This window comes from Oncorhynchus tshawytscha, linkage group LG11 (genome assembly GCF_018296145.1).
Source record: "Oncorhynchus tshawytscha isolate Ot180627B linkage group LG11, Otsh_v2.0, whole genome shotgun sequence".
Taxonomy (NCBI): Eukaryota; Metazoa; Chordata; class Actinopteri; order Salmoniformes; family Salmonidae; genus Oncorhynchus; species Oncorhynchus tshawytscha.
This window is the reverse complement of record NC_056439.1, coordinates 1,538,239-1,562,374: the sequence shown is the minus strand read 5'-3', so window position 1 is coordinate 1,562,374 and position 24,136 is coordinate 1,538,239. Positions and strand designations below refer to the sequence as shown.

The window sequence follows — 24,136 nt, the reverse complement described above, 5'->3', positions numbered from 1 at the left end:
TCTGAGTGACAGATGGTCCAGGTATTCTGGGTGACAATCCCCATGAGAAGTATCATACACCAACTTGATTTACTGCATGGCCTGGATGTCAGCTGGAATGTCCACAGTGCTCTGTCACGAAAACCTGGATGTCCCCCTAGTGTCCCCACTATCCCCGGTGTGTCAGTGACTGACCATGGTATCAGGCCAAGGTCCCCAGTTAGGAGGATGGCTACAGCATGTCCCTGTAGAGACAGAGACGTATAGAGAAACAAACCCGTCTGTCGCTCTATAGTGATGTGGAGAAACTAACCCGTCTGTCACTCTATAGTGATGTGTAGAGAAACTAACCCGTCTGTCGCTCTATAGTGATGTGTAGAGAACCTAACCCGTCTGTCGCTCTATAGTGATGTGTAGAGAAACTAACCCGTCTGTCGCTCTATAGTGATGTGTAGAGAACCTAACCCGTCTGTCGCTCTATAGTGATGTGTAGAGAACCTAACCCGTCTGTCGCTCTATAGTGATGTGTAGAGAACCTAACCCGTCTGTCGCTCTATAGTGATGTGTAGAGAAACTAACCCGTCTGTCGCTCTATAGTGATGTGTAGAGAAACTAACCCGTCTGTCGCTCTATAGTGATGTGTAGAGACACTAACCCGTCTGTCGCTCTATAGAGACGAGTAGAGAAAGTAACCCGTGTCGCTCTATAGAGATGTGTAGAGAAACTAACCCGTCTGTCGCTCTATAGTGATGTGTAGAGAAACTAACCCGTCTGTCGCTCTATAGTGATGTGTAGAGACACTAACCCGTCTGTCGCTCTACAGTGATGTGTAGATAAACTAACCCGTCTATCGCTCTATAGTGATGTGGAGAAACTAACCCGTCTGTCGCTCTATAGTGATGTGTAGAGACACTAACCCGTCTGTCGCTCTATAGTGATGTGTAGAGAAACTAACCCGTCTGTCGCTCTATAGTGATGTTTAGAGAAACTAACCCGTCTGTCGCTCTATAGTGATGTGTAGAGAAACTAACCCGTCTGTCGCTCTATAGTGATGTGTAGAGAAACTAACCCGTCTGTCGCTCTATAGAGACGAGTAGAGAAAGTAACCCGTGTTGCTCTATAGAGACGAGTAGAGAAAGTAACCCGTCTGTCGCTCTATAGAGACGAGTGGAGAAACTAACCCGTCTGTCACTCTATAGCGACGAGTAGAGAAACTAACCTGTCTATCGGCCTATAGAGACGTATAGAGTAGAGAAGCTACTCTGTCGCTCGATCTGTCTATCGGCCTACCTTTCTGTCTGCCCGTTTATCTTTCTGTCTTATGGTCTGCCCGTCTGCCAGTCAGCATCAGTATATCAAACAATCCATACTTTCTCCACATTTTTTCATCTAGTCCTCGAGGAGGAAGCAGTTTATTCATCTCTAGTCCTCGAGGAGGAAGCAGTTTGTTCATCTCTAGTTCTCGAGGAGGAAGCAGTTTATTCATCTCTAGTCCTCGAGGAGGCAGCCGTTTGTTCATCTCTAATCCTCGAGGAGGAAGCAGTTTGTTCATCTCTAATCCTCGAGGAGGAAGCAGTTTGTTCATCTCTAATCCTCGAGGAGGAAGCAGTTTGTTCATCTCTAGTCCTCGAGGAGGAAGCAGTTTGTTCATCTCTTGTCCTCGAGGAGGAAGCCGTTTGTTAATCTCTAGTCCTCGAGGAGGAAGCAGTTTGTTCATCTCTAGTCCTCGAGGAGGAAGCAGTTTGTTCATCTCTAATCCTCGAGGAGGAAGCAGTTTGTTCATCTCTAATCCTCGAGGAGGAAGCAGTTTGTTCATCTCTAGTCCTCGAGGAGGAAGCCGTTTGTTCATCTCTAATCCTCGAGGAGGAAGCAGTTTGTTCATCTCTAGTCCTAGAGGAGGAAGCCGTTTGTTAATCTCTAGTCCTCGAGGAGGAAGCAGTTTGCTCATCTCTAGTCCTTGAGGAAGCAGTTTGTTCATCTCTTGTCCTCAAGGAGGAAGCAGTTTGTTCATCTCTAGTCCTCGAGGAGGAAGCAGTTTGTTCATCTCTAGTTCTCGAGAAGGAAGCAGTTTGTTCATCTCTAGTCCTCGAGGAGGAAGCAGTTTGTTCATCTCTAGTTCTCGAGGAGGAAGCAGTTTATTCATCTCTAGTCCTCGAGGAGGAAGCAGTTTGTTCATCTCTAGTCCTTGAGGAAGCAGTTTGTTCATCTCTTGTCCTCGAGGAGGAAGCAGTTTGTTCATCTCTAGTCCTTGAGGAGGAAGCAGTTTGTTCATCTCTAATCCTCGAGGAGGAAGCAGTTTGTTCATCTCTAGTCCTCGAGGAGGAAGCAGTTTGTTCATCTCTAGTCCTCGACGAGGAAGCAGTTTGTTCATCTCTAGTTCCTCGAGGAGGAAGCAGTTTGTTCATCTCTAGTCCTCGAGGAGGAAGCAGTTTGTTCATCTCTAATCCTCAAGGAGGAAGCCGTTTGTTCATCTCTAATCCTCGAGGAGGAAGCAGTTTGTTCATCTCTAGTCCTCGAGGAGGAAGCCGTTTGTTCATCTCTAATCCTCGAGGAGGAAGCAGTTTGTTCATCTCTAATCCTCAAGGAGGAAGCAGTTTGTTCATCTCTAGTCCTCGAGGAGGAAGCAGTTTGTTCATCTCTAGTCCTTGAGGAAGTAGTTTGTTAACTTATGGTTTCTATGGCTCCTTAGTGACTTCCTTGTCTTGACATTGTTTATTGAATTAATTGGCTGGAGCTGGATAGTCCGCCCACTTGGATTTTTCGTCCTAATTTAGTTAGGTCCTCTGATTGAGAGAGAACTAAAAAAAAGACAAATGTGCTCTTGATGTCAAAGCCAAATACATCTAAATTAAAGAGCAACTGCCTTCAAAAAGCAACGAATCCCTTTGAAAACTATGTGGCATCGATATGAGTCCGAAATGGTTATTCTAGTGTCAAAATTGACTACAACGTGTAAATAGGATAATTTTGGTCATAAAGTCAGTCTCGTCTAAAATGGAGTTTGGAATGTCTGTCCATGTAAATGAAGGTTGGGTTTTGATTTGATTTGTCGATTTGTCCATTTTCCCACTAACATGGGGTGAACAGCTGCGGTGATTGCTGTCTATCCAATAGCATAGACAGTGAGGCAGACCTACCCAGCAACTCCCACTTTGTTTACATAAGACAACACATTATTTACTTGAGAAATACTGCACCAAATACCTTAGATGTAACATTTCACTACTAAAACATCATTGGCATAAACGTAAAAATGAATGAAAGATTTGTTGAGTTCTTAGATTTATTCTGGGGATTATGAGGAAGTGAAATAGGCTTCTGCACCTGCAGTGTCTCATGGGAGACCAACGTCATTAACCAAATGCAGAATCGGTCAGGAACACACTTCCAAGACTGAAATCTCATCTTTCTAATGAGCAACAGAAAAAAACACACCAATCTGTGTTCAGTGGCTCTTTAAACTTAATTTATGCATTAACGTTTGATAATAGCTTGCAATAGCTGTATTAAAATGGTTATTCCAACTTTTGGGCCCGTAGTCGGTGCATCTAGACCTAAACTGTAGCAATTGACAGAGGAGGGTCAAGAAGGTCATGCAAAGTTCCTTCTCGACCCAAGAGGACAGAAGATAACGAGGTATAAACAAGACTCTGAAAGACGTTTGCCAATAATATCCAGTGACCCCAAGAAAAACAACACAATACAAACTATTGTATTTTAAGTGGGGGTTATAGAGTTGTAGTTGCTCTGTCTATCAGGGATATTCACATCAGTGAAGTGAGTCTGACATTTTACGTCCTCGCTCTTGCTTCCTGAATCTCTCTCCATGGCAACGGTGAGAGCCGGAGAGAGAAAAACCAGGGGCAGTGAGTTTCTTCTAATTTTGGGCAATGATTCAGCAAAATTCATTTCAGACAAAATATGTAGACTTTTTATTCTCAGACCCAAAAGGTTCTCCGAATAATGAAATGCAGTTTGCAGAACTCCAACACAATGCTACTCCTAAAACATATACATTTTTCATATGTTCTTAAGTTAGACAAAGTCAGACAGACAGAAATACAGTCAGACACTCAGAAAAAGAACGAGACACTCAGCTAAACCAAGCCTCATGCAGCCAGATGAACATCGTATACAGTAAACTAATTGGACTAATTAGTATTTTAAACCTACTTTATGCTTATAATGAGAACATATGCACCAATTCTCCCTTGTTGCTGCAAATCTGTTTCAGAATGTTAAGACCGGTTCGATCCACAGAGCAGAATCTCCCTCCTCTGTCCTAGTGTCACGATGCGGTTTCTGCAGTAGTATCACATGAGCTGCCTCCCAAATCGCACCCTAGCCCCATAGGGCTCTGGTCAGAAGTAGTGCATTAAATAGGGCACGGGGTGCCATTTGCTATGCAGCCCCTATGGTGAACTCCCTTTCAAATGGAGCCACACCGCTTGCATTTGATTATTCGAGTCTCGACATGATGGATGATTTCAAGTGGAGAAGGTGGCTTCCAAAACCCATAATTCCCTGGGATTTGCGGCATCTGCATAACACATTGGCTCTCCCTCTCCATCCGACCCAACCTACTCCACTGTCCCTCTGCCCCGTTGTTATTGGTTGGCCGTTTCTGCACGTTGACAGGATCGAGATCAACGTCTCTGATATGGTGTGTGAGCGACTATGTTTAGAACGGAGTGTGTATGTTTAGTGTATCTGTGTGTTTTCAGGTACCATGACTGGGGTGATGCAGTAAGTCTTCCTCAGCCTTTACACAGCGTACTGAAGCAGCGAAGTCATCTGCGTTGTGTTCCTGTGGGTGTGCAGTGCTCTGTACTCTAGAGGAATTTGGCTCTCAACTCATCCTATCTCAGCGAGTAGAATAACGATGTGGAAAGATGTTCCAAAGGGTTGAGGCGCAGTAGTATGTGTGTGTGTGTGTGTGTGTGTGTGTAGGGGGGAGGATACAAATATGTTGTATGTTATCATGTGGTGGATGGTGGGAAATGTACATATAAGAGTTTACATGGATGATTCACAGTGTTTTGGGGATGTTGGCTGTATTTAATGGACATCTGAGATGAGTTTGGCTGGACACAATACAGTCAATGCTAATGGGCGCTTACTGAGCCATCCCACTTGGCACAGACGTCACTTCAACGTCTACTCCACATTGGTTCAACGGAATTTCATCTAACTGACGGGAAAACAACGTTGATTCAACCAGTGTGTTCCCAGTGGGAATGCACTCAAACAGTTGTTTTTAGAGGTAAATGTACAGCGCTGTATAGTGAGAGCAAGAACCAATACGCCTCAGGCACTGACCAACCATCCTTTCTCCCCCCAGGGACCGCATGCAGCAGTCAGCCATGTACGACCTGTGTCTGGGCATGAGGCAGGTGAGCCAGGAGTTTGTCAGGCTGCAGCTCACCTACCAAGAGTTCCTCTCCATGAAAGTGTTGCTGCTGCTCAGCACAGGTAAGTCAGCTGAAGGTGTGTGGAAGTGGGGGGGGTGTGAGTTCCTTTGCCAGAAAAACATCCAACTCTAAGTGAGTGTGTGCATACAGCAGTGTGTGTGTGTGAGAGAGAGTGAGTGAGAAAGAGAGTCTATATGGTGTGTGTGTTTTTGTTGCACCAATAAACAGATAGCTGCAGTGAGGTAGTGTGTATCAGCCACATGTCAGTATACAAGCAGGTTGACAGAGTAAATAACAGGTACATCACTTGTCATTTGTTTGCTGAGCTTGGAGTTGGAACACAAACAGGAACCAGGGAATAACAATAGGTATACATACAGGGTCATGTCTATAATAAGCTGGAGTTGTATACATTCTAGGTAGGCACGGAAAGCGGGATTGGGTGACACTACAGGATGCAATGATTATGCTATACCTCTGGCATGCAACCTGTCATGACACTAATGTGCCAGAGAGAAAGAGAGAGGGCAATCGATGGAGAGAGGTAAAATAGTGAGAAAGTACACACAGAGAGAAGAATCTCAGTGTGACAGAGGGATTTACATTTTAGACGTTTAGCAGACACTCTTATCCAGAGCGATTTACAGTAGGGAGTGCACCCCTTTCTGTACTGGTCCTCCTTCGGGAATCGAACCCACAACCCTGTCATTGCAAGCATCATGGTCTAACAACTGAGCCACACGGGACATAAAGAAAGCGAGACCCCCATATTGTTTCACCATATGGCAACTGAGGACAAGGTTCTTGTTGGCGTCCAGCAGTAAACGCAGTCGGGGCAGAGCAGGCAGGCAGAGCTACAGGAGGGCAAGGCTACATAGGCCAGTTATGGGAGCTATTTAGGGAGGCCAGGCTTCAGCCCTCTGCTCTGCTTTGAACTGCCGCCGTGCGGATTTGTAGGAATGTTTATTTGACTTGTCAGGCCTCCGTTTGGAGGATCCTGGGTAGTCTCACTTGGAGCCAGAGGCAGCACTACTCAGCTTTCCATGGATTTCTGCCTGATTGATAATGGATGCCTGGCTAGGAGTGTTGTTAGAGCAAACAGAGCGGAAAATGACAAACTATTAAAGGGATGCTTTGGGATTTTGACAATGAAGCCATTTATCTACTTCTGCAGAGTCGGAGAATACTCATGGATTACATTTGTACGTCTCTGCATCCAGAGGAAGTTAGAATTAGTTTCGCGAGCCAGTGCAAGCTAGCGTTAGCAATTACGCCAATGCTAGTTAGCAAATTCCTTCAAACGGCATTGAGAGACAAACATAGTATCCACGAGTTCATCTGGCTTTGGGGAAGTAAATACAGGGCTTCATTACAACAACAAAAAATGTAGGCACCTCCACCCCCAAACTACTTCCCGCAGCTATGACCCTTTTAATACAAAATTACGTTATCGACACCTAATTTAGTTGCATATTGCTTTATCTACCTGCAAGGGGGGGCATTTAGCCTCGAGGTTAGAGCGTTGGGCCAGTAGCCCAAAGGTTGCTGGTTTGAATATTGGAGCCAACAAGGTAAAACATTTTATAATAATCTGTTGATGTGCACTTGAGCAAGGCACTTAACTCTAATTGCTCCAGGGGTGCTCCAGTGGCACTGGCCATGACCCCACTCAGAGGATATGCATAAAAAAATACAATTAACTAAAATGTGTATCTTAAATGAAAAGGAGATCAATCAATGACATAACACACTTGTGTAATTTGAATTAAATGAGATTTTAGTCCCTAAATTCTAAGCATTCCCAAAGGGCATTGACACTGGCCTGACATAACCTGAGTGTCAGTAAATTAATCTGAACGCAGGAGTGCTGTTGGAGTGGAAGGATGGAATGAATATATATGTGAGTGAGTGAGAGTGAGAGAACAAAGAACGAGAGCGCTCTCTGGTCCGTCTGTTGTTGTTGCCTCTTCCCTCCTCATCCTCTAGAGCCTCTCCAAAGAGCCCTGCTGTACTTAATAAAAGTCCAGTCAAGCACTGGGCAGCACTCCAAAACCTGCTGTTTTTCTCCTACTTCCTTCAAACATGGCCCAAATGGAGGGAGAGAGAGAGTGCTGTGGTGATCTGACTGATCGTATGTGGCTGCATGAATCTGTCAGAATAGGGTTTTAGTAGTGTCTGTCAGAGATTGCATCCTACTGTAGGGCTTGTGGATGATGATAGAGGTTCTCATTTTAGCATCTCAATCCTTCTGTACTGAAGTGACTGAATTTAATGTTGTTTACTTTTTAGGTTTGTAAAAAAGGCTGTTTCATCCTCTTTTAATATTTGTGACTAACAGTGGAATTAGATCTGATACTTGAGGCAGAGAAAACATTTCCAGCTACCAACTTCCTCCATATCCTTGAGCACAGACTGTCACCAACTAATAAAGTGAGATAAGGATAATGTGTGTGATGAGTTATTGTGGAAAGGTGTTTATAGAGAAGTAGTTGTGTGTGGAGCTGTTTTTTGTCTTTGACCTTGGTTAAGGGTTCACTTGCCCTGCAGTGTCTCATGAGACCCTGTAGAATGGGTGTGATCTGATAAAAACAGATGTACCCTTCGGCTCCACAGTGATAATGTATGGAAACATTATCCTTTAAACAATACTCGGTAATAGAACGCCCCCTAATACATATTGTGGTGGATGATTTGGTCATGAAATGGTTTCTAAACTTGACATGCATTAGCCTCACTCGCTAGGTGGGTGCTACACTAATGGTAGATAACGTGAGTTACCCCACAAAAGTAGTGTTCTAAAACTAGTACAAAAAAAGCAATATAATCATTATATAAACCACAATCCATTATTATAATCTGATTTATTTGTCAGACAGATAATAATCCTTTGAGTGTTATTCATTAGGGGGGCTGTTTTTGACATTGTTTTATTAAACATTTCCGGTGCGACAGGATGCGATATCTTTCTGGATTAAGTTTTATCTAGGAGGAGAACAGTCTACAGGCATATTTGTACGGCAGTCTTTATTTATTGAAATACCCTGCATTTCCCTTTGTAAGCCGGTACATCATGGCTTGAATCAAGGCCAAGACACACAGTCAGTGAGGTATGAGCTGGTAAGACTAAAGCAGGAAGCTACATGTCATGCGTTTAACGATAGGATATTTTCACATTGACACCCAATATAATATATAGGCTATGTACAGAACATATCAGGAGGGAGAAGCAATGCAAGTATTTCTAGGTTGTGAAAAAAAAGAAAAAAAAGAAGAGGGTTCAACAGGTTGCAATTCATAGAAAATCCTGGGTCATATTCATTAGGGAGCACCGTAGCAAAAGGTTTTGCAATAGAAAATGAAAACAAGCATTTCTTATTGGACAAGTTCAGGTATAGATAGTCCCTCACTATTTCAGTCAGTTTTCTTCCGTTTGGTGCTTATTATTATTATTTATTAAACCCGGTGCTGCTTAAGAAATATGGATGTGCGTGCGTGAGTGTGAAATACGGCCTGGTTGACACATCTATGTTGGGTACCTGCGTTGAGTAATTGCCCCACTTTCTGCCGGCCACGCCCCTAAATGACACTTTCTGCCGGCCACGCCCCTAAATGACACTTTCTGCCGGCCACGCCCTTTAATGACACTTTCTGCAGGCCCTAGACACTAAATGCCAACTGGAGCTGAATTAAATTAGGGACTGAGTCAGTGGGGCGAGAACACAGGGCCCAAATGTGGCACTGGTTTTAGCATGTTCCTGTTAATAAGGGCCACAAAACAAGCCGCGAAACAGAAAGAACAGAATCCCTCTCTCTTGCCTTGATGCTTTTCCAGAGAGCTCTAGTTACTGCTTTGTCGTTCTTTTGCTCTTGGTCTCTGCTACGTTCTAGGCTAGGTTTGTGTGTGTGCGTCTGCATCTCTCACGGTGTCTATGCCTCTGTGTGTGTGTGTGTGTGTGTGTGTCGTGCCTGTGTACGTACGACTGAGCATTGCCATTCGCTGAGCGATTTCCTCCAAGATGCAATGCTAACTGACAGGCTCTAGTCCTACTCTTGCCTGTGGCTGTGTGTTCTAAGAAACAAAAAGTCCTGTCAACTGTATTTTCCCACATGGCTCTCAGCATCAACAGGTGTGCGTTTCTGTCTGCCACATGTTGGTTTGGGTTAAGTCTTCAAATGCAAAGCTTCAAACTAGGCTAATTAAACATAAAATCAAATCAAGTGTATTTGTCATATGTACATGACACACATGGTGTACACAGTACAATTAAATGTTTACTTGCAGGTGCACCACATTTACTACAGACTGAGTATAGTACAGATGTAGGATCTTAATTTGAGCCAGTTTGCTACAGCAGAAAAAAATAATCCTGCAGCAACAGGAAGTGTGAATTATTACGTGGATTATAATAAATGGGCATTGTTTCAGGGCCTGTAACAGAGGGAATCAGTTGGATGGGCATTGTTTCAGGGCCGGTAACAGAGGGAATCAGTTGGATGGGCATTGTTTCAGGGCCGGTAACAGAGGGAATCAGTTGGATAGGCATTGTTTCAGGGCCGGTAACAGAGGGAATCAGTTGGATGGGCATTGTTTCAGGGCCGGTAACAGAGGGAATCAGTTGGATGGGCATTGTTTCAGGGCCGGTAACAGAGGGAATCAGTTGGATGGGCATTTGATTTCTAAAAACGAGCCATTTTTTCCCCAGGAATTGTGTTATTGGGTGTTATAGTAAAGAACACAGGCAGCTCGTAGTTTCAAGTTTGGAGAAGTTTACAATTTATCCGACCATTTCTACCGATCTATGTTCCAGTTCTGGATTATATTTTATATAAAATGTTTGTGGAACAGTTTCATTTCAATAATGTTTTCGTTTCTCAAAATTATTGTCACGTGGTTAATCATAAAAATCTGAATCAAAACCATAAAATCTCAAATTTAACTAATGCAAGAGTACCAGCCTTTGCCATATGTACACATTGATACACCGTGATACTTTGGCAGCTAACGAAATGAGTGCATGTTACCCAGAGATAGCCTATAGGCCAATACAGCAGTAGGCCAATAACTTCCATCGTCAACTAAGTAAAATACATAGGCCTAAAGCCAACTAATAAATAAGCCTGATGAAAATTCAGGTTCTGTTAATCGTATTAATCTCTATACTCTGCCTGTCTGCCTCCCTTTCAACCTGTCTTGACGTGAGGTATCGCTAGTAAAGTGCAATATTGTATCAACTCAGCAGGTTGGCGTGCTCGTGTGCGCGCGCTCCCTCAACCACTCACATCCTCATTGCTCACATGGAGCACTCCAAACAAAAGACAAACATTTTTTAAACTCCTAAATTATGGATATAAAATTAACTTAAACAGAAACAACGTTTCCACTCTTAGAATGAGAATAATAAATGTCTGTAATACATGCATTAACATAAATTAATGTAGCCAGATGGCAGGGATGAACGGTACATTTAGTAGACCTACTCGTTACATATGGAATGGTGAATTGATTAAAACAAATCTAATCAAAAGGTCAAACAATTCACACAATGAAACAATGCAGCAGACAGCGGAGCACATTCTGGAGAAAGACGCCCATATCGTCGCCACACACCACTCCCCTTCTTGTCTCAACACTTTAAATGATACTCGAGACACATTTTCACACATTTAAGATCATTTTCACTGACAGCCGCGACTAAATAATCAACTAGGCCTATTGCCAAGCGCGCTGCCCAAATTGCTGGCTTCCCAAATAGACATAGGCCTATGCATGTGATATGAAACAATCCACAGATTTCAGTACGATGTGCCATACTCCTTTTGTCCAGACTGTATCAGATACATGACCTGCACATACAGAGACAGAGGGGTGCTGTTTCGCTCATGCTGATACTTTATCTGAGATTTGAGTCTTTCTGTCAGCGTGCATCTGTCAGATCAATATTTCATTTGGATGGGCAAGTAGGTACGGTAGGGCGGGCCAGACCCCCTAAGGGAAAATCAAGTCCGTAATTTCAAAGTGGTATTAACAAATTTCACAAGCGTTTTTAAACCTCAAATACACTACAAGTTTCAAATGGCCTGCGTAGCAGGAAAGGTCTCCCGGAACAGGGTGATCAAATTAAGATCCTACATCTGTATATCAAATGCAGGCCTCAAGGGTCAACACAGTGCCTCAACTCGGCCATAGGCAACCCAGAAAATAGCTTTTTTAAATTTACATTTTTAAAGGTATCAAAACTGACCATAGAAACAGTACAAGGAGAGCAGCTTGTCATTAGCGTACCACTGTGAGGCAGGTCGAGCCACGCTGTGACACCAGAAGGATCTAGCCAGGCAGGTAGCCTATCCTCCTAGACTGGTCCTAGATCTGTTTGTGTTATCTTGCCATCTCCTAGGGTTATTGTCATCATGTGGGCAAAAAACAGATATCAGACCAGGCAAGTAGCCTAGGCTTCTAGACTGATCCCAGATCGGTTTGGGCTGTCTTGCCAACTACTATGGTCACTGTCATGTAATGTTTGGATCAGATCTGGGACCAGGCAGGTCCTAGACTGATCCCAGCCCTGTTTGTTCGGCATGATTATTCTGACCATAGGTGTTGGCTATACAGCATATACAGAACTGGGACCAGCTAACGCCACGTCTGACCATAGGAGTTGCCTATACAGCACCAACAGATTTGGGACCAGCCCGGCAGGTAGCCTACTAACCTGGGCTATGGTGTGTCATCCTTCTCCCTATGAAACAGGATGTCAATTAGACTTTAAAGTGTGTCATTTGGAACAGTTGGTTGCTCTGGTTTGAGGTAATCATTACCTGAAGCTGCTTAGTCAATTACCAACATTAGGTAGAGAACACCTGCTTTAGTGTGTTTATTTGTGTGTGTGTGTGTGTGTAGAGTACCTAACTAACACTGTCCCGTGATATTGCACTTAATAAAACTAAACAATTGTTTTTTGACCTATAGACCTGTTTTCAATATATGTCTGAATAACATGTGATGCCTCTGTATGACCATAATAATGTAGGTTACTGTGTACTATGATAATCTACTGTAGTAGTAGCAGCTATGATAATCAACAGTGCACAGGAGGCTGCTGACGGGAGGATGGCTCACTATAATGCCCGCAAAAACATAAAAACCATGCTGATACAATTCCACTGATTCCGCTCCAGCCATCACCCCTCCCCAATTAAGGTGCCACCAACCTCCAGTGCAGCAGTGGAATAACAGTGGCAGAGTTGCAGGCTACTAGTGATAAAGGCACTGTGCTGGTTAGTTTGATTACTGTACCTGCAGCACTTTGTTCATTACACCACAGTGTATATCAGAAGTGTTCCTGTAGGCCTCCACTAGAAGAAAGATCTAAGAGAGACTGTGTTGGGAGACTTGAGAGACAGACATTCTTTGAGAGACGAGGTGTTTCTTAATCAGTTAGCCAGCCAGACACGGAATGTCATTTAAGATGAGGTTGGCAGGCAGCCATATCGCCGTTAGTTTGTCCTCTACGGAGATATGAGCGAGGGAGAGAGAGAGAGAGAGAGAGAGAGAGAAAGAGAGAGCGAGCTAAAGGGAAAGAGATTTAGAAAGGGAGAAATGGAGAGGATACCTGTATCCATCCTGAGAAGACACACTTATCTAATTTCTCACTTAAAATACTGTCTGTAAATCCTGTTCATCACTCTCTTAGTTATTTGACTGATGCTGTAAGTCAAAAAAGAGGACAACTACCATGAACTGAATTAAATGGGTGAAGTGACAAAGGGTTGATGTGGTTGGTCAACAAAAAGGTAATTGATTAAAATACTTATGACATGGTTAGAACTGTCGGGTGTTCAAATGAAATGTTCTCAGGTCAAGTTTAGGTCAAACTGCCATGTGCTTATACAATACATGTATCTTGTGTTATGCAGGCTAGTTGTTTACACCTCCCATTAATACTTATCTTTTTGGATTCCTCTCTCCTCTCAGTTCCCAAAGAGGGCCTAAAGAACCAGGCAGCGTTTGAGGAGATGAGAGTGAACTACATCAAGGAGCTGAGGAGGTCTGTGGGCAAGGCCACCAACAACTCTGGACAGACGTGGCAACGCTTCTTCCAGCTCACCAAGCTACTGGACGCCATGCATGATGTAAGCACTGGACCCGCATCACTGTATCCATAACATCAGGCACTGGACCCAGCGCCACATCACCATGCCAAGTCCCATCAACAAGCCTCCTCTATGCTATGCATACACAGAGCAAGTTCAAATAGCAGGTCCACTGACTGGAGTTTAACAATGTAAGGTAGTATCTCTGAAATAACATATTGCATTCCAATGACTAGCCCTAAAGGGTGTTTATTTTGGAATGGGCAGAGATTGCCCTGTATTGGTGAATGAATGGAACATGGAGGAATCAATGTCCAGGCTCAGAGTGGTGGCCTGGTGGGTCAATACAACTGTCCCCCTAACTAAATGCACTGAACGCACTGACTGTAGGGGTTATGCAAGGACAACTTAGCATGTGGTGAAACATTAGGAGCTAGAAGCATTAGGGAAAAATACTCACATCTCACAAAGGGAAAAGTCCCTGATATTGGGGCTATGACAGTCTAAAATCAGTCTGTCAAACCATACTTGTGAAAGAAGTAGGATTTGAAGTGATTGACATGCATCAGAAAGGTATTGGGAAGTTCAGAAGATCAGGCAATAATCTTGTTTTTTTCTACACTGAAGATCATAGATCTTCATTGATGTTCTTTTTTCCCCCAGTCTGATTTAGTGCCTGGTCTTGTCCACTCTAATGAGTCCTGCACTGTTGGTGGGCATTGTAGACACATACGTGTTCCTGAGAGAGTCTTCTCCTTCAGTGATGGGGTCATAATATTTTGTAGCTTAAACTGCTCAAAAGAGAGACGCATTTGTAGGAAGAAAACAAAAAACGCTCTGTTTATTACAACCGCATCTAGCAGCTACCGGAGGTTACTGACGTAACCCTGGTTCTATGAACCAAGCAATTATTATATTTATTTTTCCCCAGAGTTTCCCTCGTGATCCCATTTTCAACTCATGCAACCCCTAGTATGGGAAACGATGCCCTATGTAGAAAAGCAGGTATAGTCTATTGAGAATCAGTAGCACCCCCTAGTGGTATGTCAGACTCATGAGTCGTGACCCCTAACTGATAAACAATTACAGTCATATCAATGCCATGACAAAGTTAACCTAAGGATCTGGCTATGGTAGGTGGCATCACTCTGAATAAGGCACGGTAACCGAACACACGTCAGAAAAGGGGAATGCCAATTCAAGGTTTCCCAGGGCACAAAGTTAACCCCAACTTCCAAGAACAAGGCTTTGATTGTACTGTGTATTATTCACACTTCATGATAAGCCAATGAAATCCCTATGTAAACACAGCTGGACTCTATCAAACTACAACTCTCCTTCCCGCTCTCCCTCCCCCGCTCTCTCTCTACCCCTCTCAATGTGTATTTTCTACATTTATCTCTCTGCATTGTTGGGAAGGACCCATTTCACTGTTAGTCTCTATGTGACAAATAACATGTTATTGATTGATCCCTCCCTCTCTCTGTCCTCTAGCTGGTGGGGAACCTGCTAGACTTCTGTTTCTACACGTTCCGTGAGTCTCAGGCTCTGAAGGTGGAGTTTCCAGAGATGCTGGTGGAGATAATCAGTGACCAGATACCAAAGGTGGAGTCGGGCAACACACACACCCTCTACTTCCACAAGAAGTGACTGTACTGAGTCCTTGGGAGGAAGAGAGGAGAGAGAATGAAATAACGAGAGGGGGAGGAGTGGGAGAGGAGGAAGGCTAAGGAAGGACCCTAGCCTCAGGAGTGGCCTAACTACTATGCCAGCCAGTCAATCTGCTGCCCCCTCCCCGATCTCAAATGGGAGGAAGTGACACGTGAGGGGCAGGAAGTGAGGTGGAGGAAGTTGAGTCCCCCACACTGCAATCTCCGTCCGCCGGTTAGAGAGGTGACGCTGAGTGAGTGACATCTCAGCACCAAGGAAAACGCACTGACGAGGACTTTTTAAAAATGTGACAAAGAAGCATCCCGACCCTTAGCGTGCCCCCCCCCCAAAGACGATGATGTTTTTCTATGGATTCGAAGCCATACATTTTTTTGGTTGCGCTACAGTCCATACATTCACACAGACCCACGTGTACAGTAATGCAGCACGCACACAGGTAGACAGTAACACAGACCATCTTACCATCCTGAAAAATGTCAGATGATAACTGTGCTTTTGCATTGATTCGTGGATATTAGTTCTACTACTCTGACAATATGGAAAACAATGCTTAGATGTTGCTATGCAGTGTATTTTCATTAGGTTACATGGCAACATATACTTTTTTCATGACAAAGACTAAATGTAGGGTTTCTGTGAGAGGATCAAGGTCTATTTGAACATACTCCAAGGGCTATACAAGCTTAACAATAAACTGAATAGTTGCTTAAAAAGCTAACTAATTCCACTTTTGTTCTGCAGTGGTGTGCATTACAACACCCAAATGCCCGCATAACTAAAATTGTTTTAACGTTGTATAACGATCAAAAACGTAACTCGTATTAATATGCAAAAACTTCAAAATGAAGAATTTTCAAAAGTATGGTGTTTTGTGTGATCCAGTGTGAAAAAAGTTGAGTAACAGTTAAAAGTGAATCTGCCATGTCATACCTGAAGGCTTTCTGATATGTAGATGATTAACAACGCAACATTTGTCAGTAGATTAATTCCATCCAAAATAGGTGCAGGAGTATGGAAACACCTGATGGATTCACAATGACGACTTTCCCTCACATCGTAACGGCGGTACACCCAGTTAGTTATCCAGGGGTTCTCAACTTTTTGGGGCTGTGACCTCTTTTTTCATAGCAAATTCATCAGGAACCCATTCATAAATCAGAACATAACTCTAATGACTAAAAATAGCATAAAACGATTTTTACTAGGACTTTGGCTGTGCATGGCTGGACGAACCAAGTCTTGGGCCCTGGGAAAGACCATTTTAAAAGGCCCTTGGCATCGGAGAGAAAACGTTGCCGTTTTCAAGCTAATTTCCTGCAATTCTACACATTTTGTCATGGGGCCGATTTGTTGTTGTAGCTTTAATGTTAATATCCTTAAATTCTACACATTTTGCCACGAGGCAGAGAGAAACCTTAGCTGTCTAAAGCTTGAATGACAGTGCTTATAAAAAAAAAACATTTTTGGGGAATACAAGGATAATTAATATTGAATATTGATAATTGGTTGAGTACTGTGGATACCAATATCCCTGTGAGCCTCCCAGGCCCATGTTCCCCAGGGTTAAGAACATCAATTGTACAGTAGATTAATAATATGTATTACACCCTTTATATAGTATTATTCCACAGATCCCTTGGCCCAGATTTGTTTAATCTGTTAGTAATAAAAGTACAAAAATAAATGATATATTTTGAGATGTGGAGCCCACTTTGAGAACCCCTGAGTTATAGAGTATAGTGAAAACATCAGAGCACCCATTTCTTGGTCTATTTCTACGTACTTACAGTGCATCCAAACCAGCACCCTTTGTGAAGTCAACCGACACTTATCTACCGTTTCCAGAAATAATAATGAAGCATTTGTGTTGTTGCAAAGGTTTTTGGTTTCATAAACCAGACATTTTACACCGAAGGTGCTTCTTTTTGTAAACGTAAAGATGAACTAACACTTTTCTGGTAACTAACACATGTACAATTATCAGCATTAGATACAGGGTTGGGTAGGTTACTTTCTAAATGTAATCTGTTACAGTTACTAGTTACCTGTCTAAAATGTTAATCAGTAACGTAATTTTGGTATTACCCAAACTCAGTAATGCAATCTGATTACTTCCAGGTACTTTTGGATTACTTTCCCCTTAAGAGACATTAGAAGATGACAAAAATAATCCATCAAACGCATTGTGTGTGTCATCAGTGGTCTCCGACTTGTGATCAGACCCGCTCAGGTGGAACTTAAACTTGCCTTTCTCATAGAGAAAACGGAAAGGTGTCGAAATGGATTTTTTTTTCACAAACATCCATTCTGAATTTAAAAGTAATCCAAGAAGTAATCTGTTTTTAAAAGTAGGCATCCGTAATCGGATAACAACATTTGTGCTGGTAAAGTAACTGATTACAGTTGCATTTTTTTGTAATCAGATTACATGCAACTCCCCAACCCTGATTAGATACAATAACCTTCAAACATACTGTATGGCGTTGATATTGGAACTGGATGTTGGAAAATGCCATTACTCTACAGTCACAGTGCTTTCAGTAAATGCATAATGTATTCAAATTTACCTGGTAAGCGGCAAATACATACAGTAAATGCAATGGCACTTGCTTAGGTTACAGTCACATTTCCCCCACTGTTGTACAGAAACTGTTTTGGAAGTACATGTTGATACTGCTGATAAATGATTGACTCATTGCATTGGCCACCTGTCCTGATTTTGTGTTGTCCATCTTGTCTTTGGGCCAACTCTAGATGTATGGCCAGTCATCTGGACCATTCTTACCAGACCTGGGTTCAAACATGATTCAAAACCTTTCAAACTACTTTGAGCGTTTGCTTTAGTCTGCCGGTACTGCCAGGTGGGTGGGGTTTGCATTTTTTGGGACATTTCAATAGGTTCTATTGCAAAAGTCATGCTCAATTAAGTACAGCTAAAGAATTTGAAACCATTTCAAATAGTACTTGAACCCAGGTCTTATTCTTACTAGTTTCACACCAGATTGACTGACTGCTTAACCATTGTGGAACACTATGATGCTACTGAATAGCGTGAGAGATAGAGAGTCGTTTGAGAGGAAAAACAGAGGGGGCGTTTGGTTCCATCGTTTCACCTCGTTTGTGAGTGTGTGTGGTTGTTTGTTGTTTTTTTTCCTGGCAAGCACGAGCATAATTGATCTGCTTTTTTCGAGGGCATTGTTAGTTTTCCTACGTTCTATAGGATTATGCTGAATATCGTAATTGCCTGAATTAGATTTGTACAGAAGAGATGTGACAATTGAGGCATTAACCCAACTAGAACATTGTGTGTCTGGTTGATAACTAAATGTGAATAAAAACGGGGAGACCCTGCATGAATAAGGCCTATAGTTTAAAGAGATAGTTCACTTCAAAATGTGAACTCCCCCTTTAAGGTGCTGTTGGTGTTTCACTTTAGGTTCTACTTTGTAGGAAGCTGTCCAGAGTTGGACATAGAGAACAGACAATGGCAGGAGGATCACGATTAAAGAAAAAGCCAGTCTCTATGCTTAAACGGTCTCATTTTGCAGACTGTCCATCCATGTCCCTTTTGTACATTGCTGTGTTGAAGTTGTGAACTGAAGGACCCTAAAGACACGCTGTAAAGAACTGCTATTCTTTTTCTTCTTGTTTTGCTCCTCTACCCTCTCCTTTTTATTTTTTAAAAATAGTGTCAAAAAAGGTTCATAGGACGAATGGGAAAAGTATTTTTGAAAGAATTATATTTTGCTGGAAACAATATTTAAGTACTTTGTCTAAAAATAAAAAACATAACTTTTTTTGTAAAGTGAGATGTTTATGCATGCTTTTTTTGATGAGATGTTTACATTGTATTTAAGGGAAAATTGTGCCTTTTTATCTCACCTGATTTAACATTTTACAGTATATATTGTAAATAATAAAGAAAGTCATTATGTTTGAGTAGTGTACAAACATTTATACTTTAAAGGAATAATCTGGTCAGAAACGATATTTTGGTATTGGTTTCATTAGTCCACTGTTAATAGTGTCAAAAATAATAATAAACTACTTCATCAGTCAAGTTTTCTAGATGTAAGATTTTCAAGAAGCAAATGCTGTCGTGGGTGTGGGGGGTAATTTTCAACTCGGAATTCAACTCGGAATTCCAAGTCGGAAACTCTGGCATATCTCTAGAGCTCCGACTTTCTAACCCTGAAGATCTCTGACATGATTTTACCCCGTTTTTTGGTCTTGAAAGCACCAAAGTTGCACTTTGCTTATTGAAAAACATACATCTTGAAAACCTGGCTGCTGACATGCAAAAACATTGAGACTGTATCAACAGGGGACGAATGAAACAAATTAAATATATCGTTTTTGAGTGGATTATTCCTTTAACTTACATCTTGTTGGAATATCTGCAGTTCATGCGGCTCCCACTTGTTATGTTGTCGTTTTGGATCATAGAAAGAAATGGCACAAGGTTCACACGAAAAAGCTAGCCCGCTCCCAGATCTGTTTGTGCAGTATTGTCAACTCTTGCCAGTCATTGTGATGACAAACATGATAACGATTGGCAGGAGTTGGCAAGACAGCACAAACAGATCTGGGACCAGGCTACAAAAAAGCCAACGGGTTAGAGTGAGTTATGAAAGTACCAAACATTGTGACAGACACTTTACTACCTGAATGTTAGAGAAAGAACAGAAATGTCCTCTTTTTTTCTTCTTCCTTTACAAATAATGTTAACTGTTTATCTGACATTGTTTTGTACTTTTATTTTGCATTTTATGTCAATGTGACTTTAAAAAAAAGTAGGCAAACATATGTCATTTCTTTGTTACAGAGAGTAGACAGTACCAAACTATGGATCAATGAGTTCTTGCTGTTGACATGATTATCTCCCAAACCCCTTGGCGATATGTGATTTAATAGCACCACACAAATCAAGCAATCAAAAAAAAAAAAAGAAGATTAAAGCTGAAACACTGTAGGTTGAAAATACTCTTGCCTCTTCAGTTTGTTCAGCTATTAAGGTTCCAACTCAGATACATTGTGAAAGACAAGTTGATGTGGTCACCACAATTGGGATTAATTTTACTACACTTCCAATCCATTTAGGAAATAATCTGGACATACCATTTGAATTGGAGGAAAAGGCTCATTGGGGTATAACTCTTGGATTGACTGAAAGTTTGACACATAAATGGATTTGACTCCAATACTGGTGATAATATAGAACCCAAACCGTGCTACCCTGGGATTTCTAGAAACAACCATTTGTATCATTGAGATATGGATGCATCATGACTGTTCACAGGTTTAGTTGGCTTGGTCTCAGGTTTTGCAGTTCTCCCAATGGAAGTTCTACTGTATATGGCTTACTGCCTTGCTCAGAAATAAGTTAGTGGTTATCTGCTCATCCTTTTACAGTACAACACTATGCATGTGTACAAAGGGATTTCCAACCACCATCTCATTTACAGTATGCATATAGAATAACAAATGACTTTCAATTCCGATATATTCTAAACAAAAAAGCTTATTACTCATCTTTTACAGCATTCATTTATCTCTGTGCAAGGATATGGATGTACAGTAAACCAAAAGTATTGGGACAGTGACACATTTGTTGTTTTGGCTCAGTATTTCAGCACTCTGGATTTGAAATGATGCAATGACTATGCGAGGTTAAAGTGTATCACTATGCTAGGATATGGGACCAAATACTGAACTTTAGACTATTTTATTACACAAGTGAATTTGTCCGAGTACTTTTGGTCCTCTAAAATGGGGGGGGGGGACTACGTACAAAAAGTGCTGTACTTTCTAAACGGTTCACCCGATAAGGATGAAAATACCCTCAAATTAAAGCTGTCAGTCTGCTCTTTAACCTCCAGTCATTGTATCATATCAAATTCAAAGTGCTGGAGTACAGAGCCAAAACAACCAACAACGTGTCACTGTCCTAATACTTTGAGCTCACTACGTAGCTTACCATCGATTTCTGTCCTACTTCACCAATTACTTGGTTACAGTTGTAATGGAGCCACAGCATTCACTTTTTTTTTTAACAAACATTAACCCCGTATATTGAGACTAAGCCATATCCCCAAAGCCACATCCAAGCTCAGCATTTCCTATTAATAGCACCTGGTTTGTTTTTATCCCAAAATACATTTTTAATCCAATGCTTTGTACAATATTTGTCAGCAACTATCCACAGTACATGAATATCCTTCAGCGTGAATAAAAACAACTAGTTCCTACTACAAACTGTATATCTTGAAGCAGATATTTGCCATAACTGTGTTTGCAAAACTATCAAGAGATTCCAATAAAACCGTTAACAAATAATGTCATTTTTGATTTGCAGTTTGTAAGTAACATCGAGTGTGTGCATGCGTCGGAAGACCCCAATGAGATTGTCTGAAAGAGGAAAACCAGAGGGAATGCACACAGCTCGGGCCACTGGCTTATCCAATATGTATATATAGATCCAAGACTGGGAAAATTGGAGTAGGAGGATGGGAGGGATAGAGAGCCAGATGACTAATTAAGATGTGCCAGGAAGAGAAGAAAATGAGTCAAGAGACAGAGGGAGAGAATTTAGCATGTTATCCAAATGCATGTTTATTTGTTTTGCTAATATCAACTTATTTTTTAGCTCATACAGTCTTAACAATTCAATAGATAATGAAAGAGGGATGGAAAACAGCAGAGAAAAACAGAAGAGAAAGAGAATGAGACTAAAGAGACATTTATAATATTATAACCCCCCCCCCTCCGCCAGCCACCCTTGTAGACAGAATCACCATTAACCTCATTAAAAGCTGATCTGAAAATACTCCCGGATGCCAGACTGCAGCAACAGAACCCGACCAGACAGTATTGCTTTTGCTCATTTCTTTTCTCTCCCTTGCTCTTGAAAAATCCACAGCCCACTTCCAAATCTCCCCCAGATTTCCAATAGCTTTCACTGTGTAGTCGTGCCAGATAAACAGAATCTATTGGATCAGTCCCATTTCACGGCTGCACCCGGTGCACATGGCAGCTTCTGTGGCCCCCTTTCTCTCTCAGCTACCTCTTTTTCCTCTCTCCCAACATTCTACACTCTGCTTTACATTTATTTCTCTCTCATTTCTGCATCTGTTCTTTTCACCCTGCATTGGTTCTTATCGCTTTCATTTTCTGTTGTTGCCTAATCGCACTCTGGAAAATCCTTTCCCACCAAGATAGGGTAATATTCAGATATTCCGATTCAAGGGAATTGAGATTTTAATCTGGTGTATTAGGATAACAATCACATTGTGTTCGTCATATTCTTCTAAATGCTTACTTACGGGCCCTTCCCAACAATCCAGAGAAAGAAAATAGAGAAATAATAATAGAAAAAACCCCACAAGTAATAGATACACAATGAGTAACTTGGCTATATACACGGAGTACCAGTACCAAGTCAATGTGCAGGGGTATGAGGTAATTGAGGTAGATATAAACAGCAATAAAGTGACAGGATAGATTATAAACAGTGCAAAGGGTCAATGCAGACACACTGAACAAAAACAAACGCAACAGGCAACAATTTCAAAGATTTTACTGAGTTACAGTTCATATTGTATTAGGAAAGCAGTCAATTTAAATAAATTGATTAGGCCCTAATCTATGGATTTCACATGACTAGGAATACAGATATGCATGTGTTGGTCACAGATACCTTAAAAAGTAGGTGTGGATCAGAAAACCAGGCAGTATCTGGTGTGACCACCATTTGCCTTATGCAGCACGACATCTCCTTTGCATAGAGTTGATCAGGCTGTTGATTGTGGCCTGTGGAATGCCCACTGCCACCATGGGGCACTCTGTTCACAACTTTGACATCAGAAAACTGCTCGCCCACACAATGCCATACAGTACATGCTGTCTGCCATCTGCCCGGTACAGTTGAAAACAGGATTCATCCGTGAAAAACACTTCTGCAGCGTGCCAGTTGCCTTCGAAGGTGAGCATTTGCACACTGAAGTTGGTTACGATGCCGAACTGCATCAAGACCCTGCTAATCTCAGACGATCCCGCAGGTGAAGAAGCCGGATGTGGAGGTCCTGGGCTGGCATGGTTACACGTGGTCTGCGGTCGTGAGGCGGTTTATGGTAGAGAAATGTACATTGCATTATCTGGCAACAGCTGTGGTAGACATTACTGCAGTGAGCATGCCAATGGCATGATCCCTCAACTTCTGTGGCATTGTGTTGTGTGACTAAACTGCACATTTAAGAATGGCCTTTATTGTCCCCAGCACAAGGTGCACCTGTGTAATGATCATGCTGTTTAATAAGCTTCTTGATATGCCACATTTGTCAGGTTGATGGATTATCTTGGCAAAGGAGAAATGCTCACTAACACAGGGATGTAAACTAATTTGTACGCACAATTTTAGAGAAATAAGCTTTTTGTGTGTATGTTAATTTTCTTGGGATCTTTTATTTCAACTCATGAAACATGGGAACACCACTTGACATGTTGAGTTTATAGTTAACCAAATACCGACCCGGACTAACTACTTAGCCATCTTAAGGCTTGGGGTAGAAGCTGTTTAGAGTCCTGTTGGTTTCAGACTTGGTGCATCAGTACTGCTTTCCGTGCGGTAGCAGAGAGAACAGTCTATGACTTAGGGGGTTGGAGTCTGACAATATTTAGGGCCTTCCTCTGACACCGCCTGGTATAGAGGCCCTGGATGGCAGGGAGCTTGGCCATAGTAGTGTACTGGGCAGTACGCACTACTCTCTGTAGTGCCTTGTGCTCGGATTCCTAGCAGTTGCCCTACCAAGCAGTAAGGCAGCCTCCGTTTCCTGTAGTCCACGATCAGCACCTTTGCCTTGCTGACGTTGAGGGAGAGGTTGTCCTGGCACCTTACTGCCAGGTCTTTGACCTCCTCCCTATAAGTTGTCTCACCGTTGTCGGTGATCGGGCTACCAGTCATGTTGTCAACAAACTTGATGGTGTTG

At 42.1% G+C, this 24,136-nt stretch overlaps 1 protein-coding gene across 2 annotated transcripts in view; it reads left to right on the top strand.

Annotated features, from left to right (window-relative positions):
• Nucleotides 1-20,103, top strand: part of LOC112261287 (mineralocorticoid receptor) — a 97,525-nt gene extending 77,422 nt beyond the window's left edge. For both annotated transcript variants that reach the window (XM_042329668.1, XM_042329667.1), the window contains exons 7-9: nt 5,321-5,451; nt 13,363-13,520; nt 14,976-20,103. In XM_042329668.1, coding sequence (XP_042185602.1) covers nt 5,321-5,451; nt 13,363-13,520; nt 14,976-15,131 — 445 coding nt within the window. In that variant the 3' untranslated portion in view covers nt 15,132-20,103. The remainder of the gene's footprint in view (nt 1-5,320; nt 5,452-13,362; nt 13,521-14,975) is intronic.
• The last annotated feature ends 4,033 nt before the right edge of the window (nt 20,104-24,136 follow it).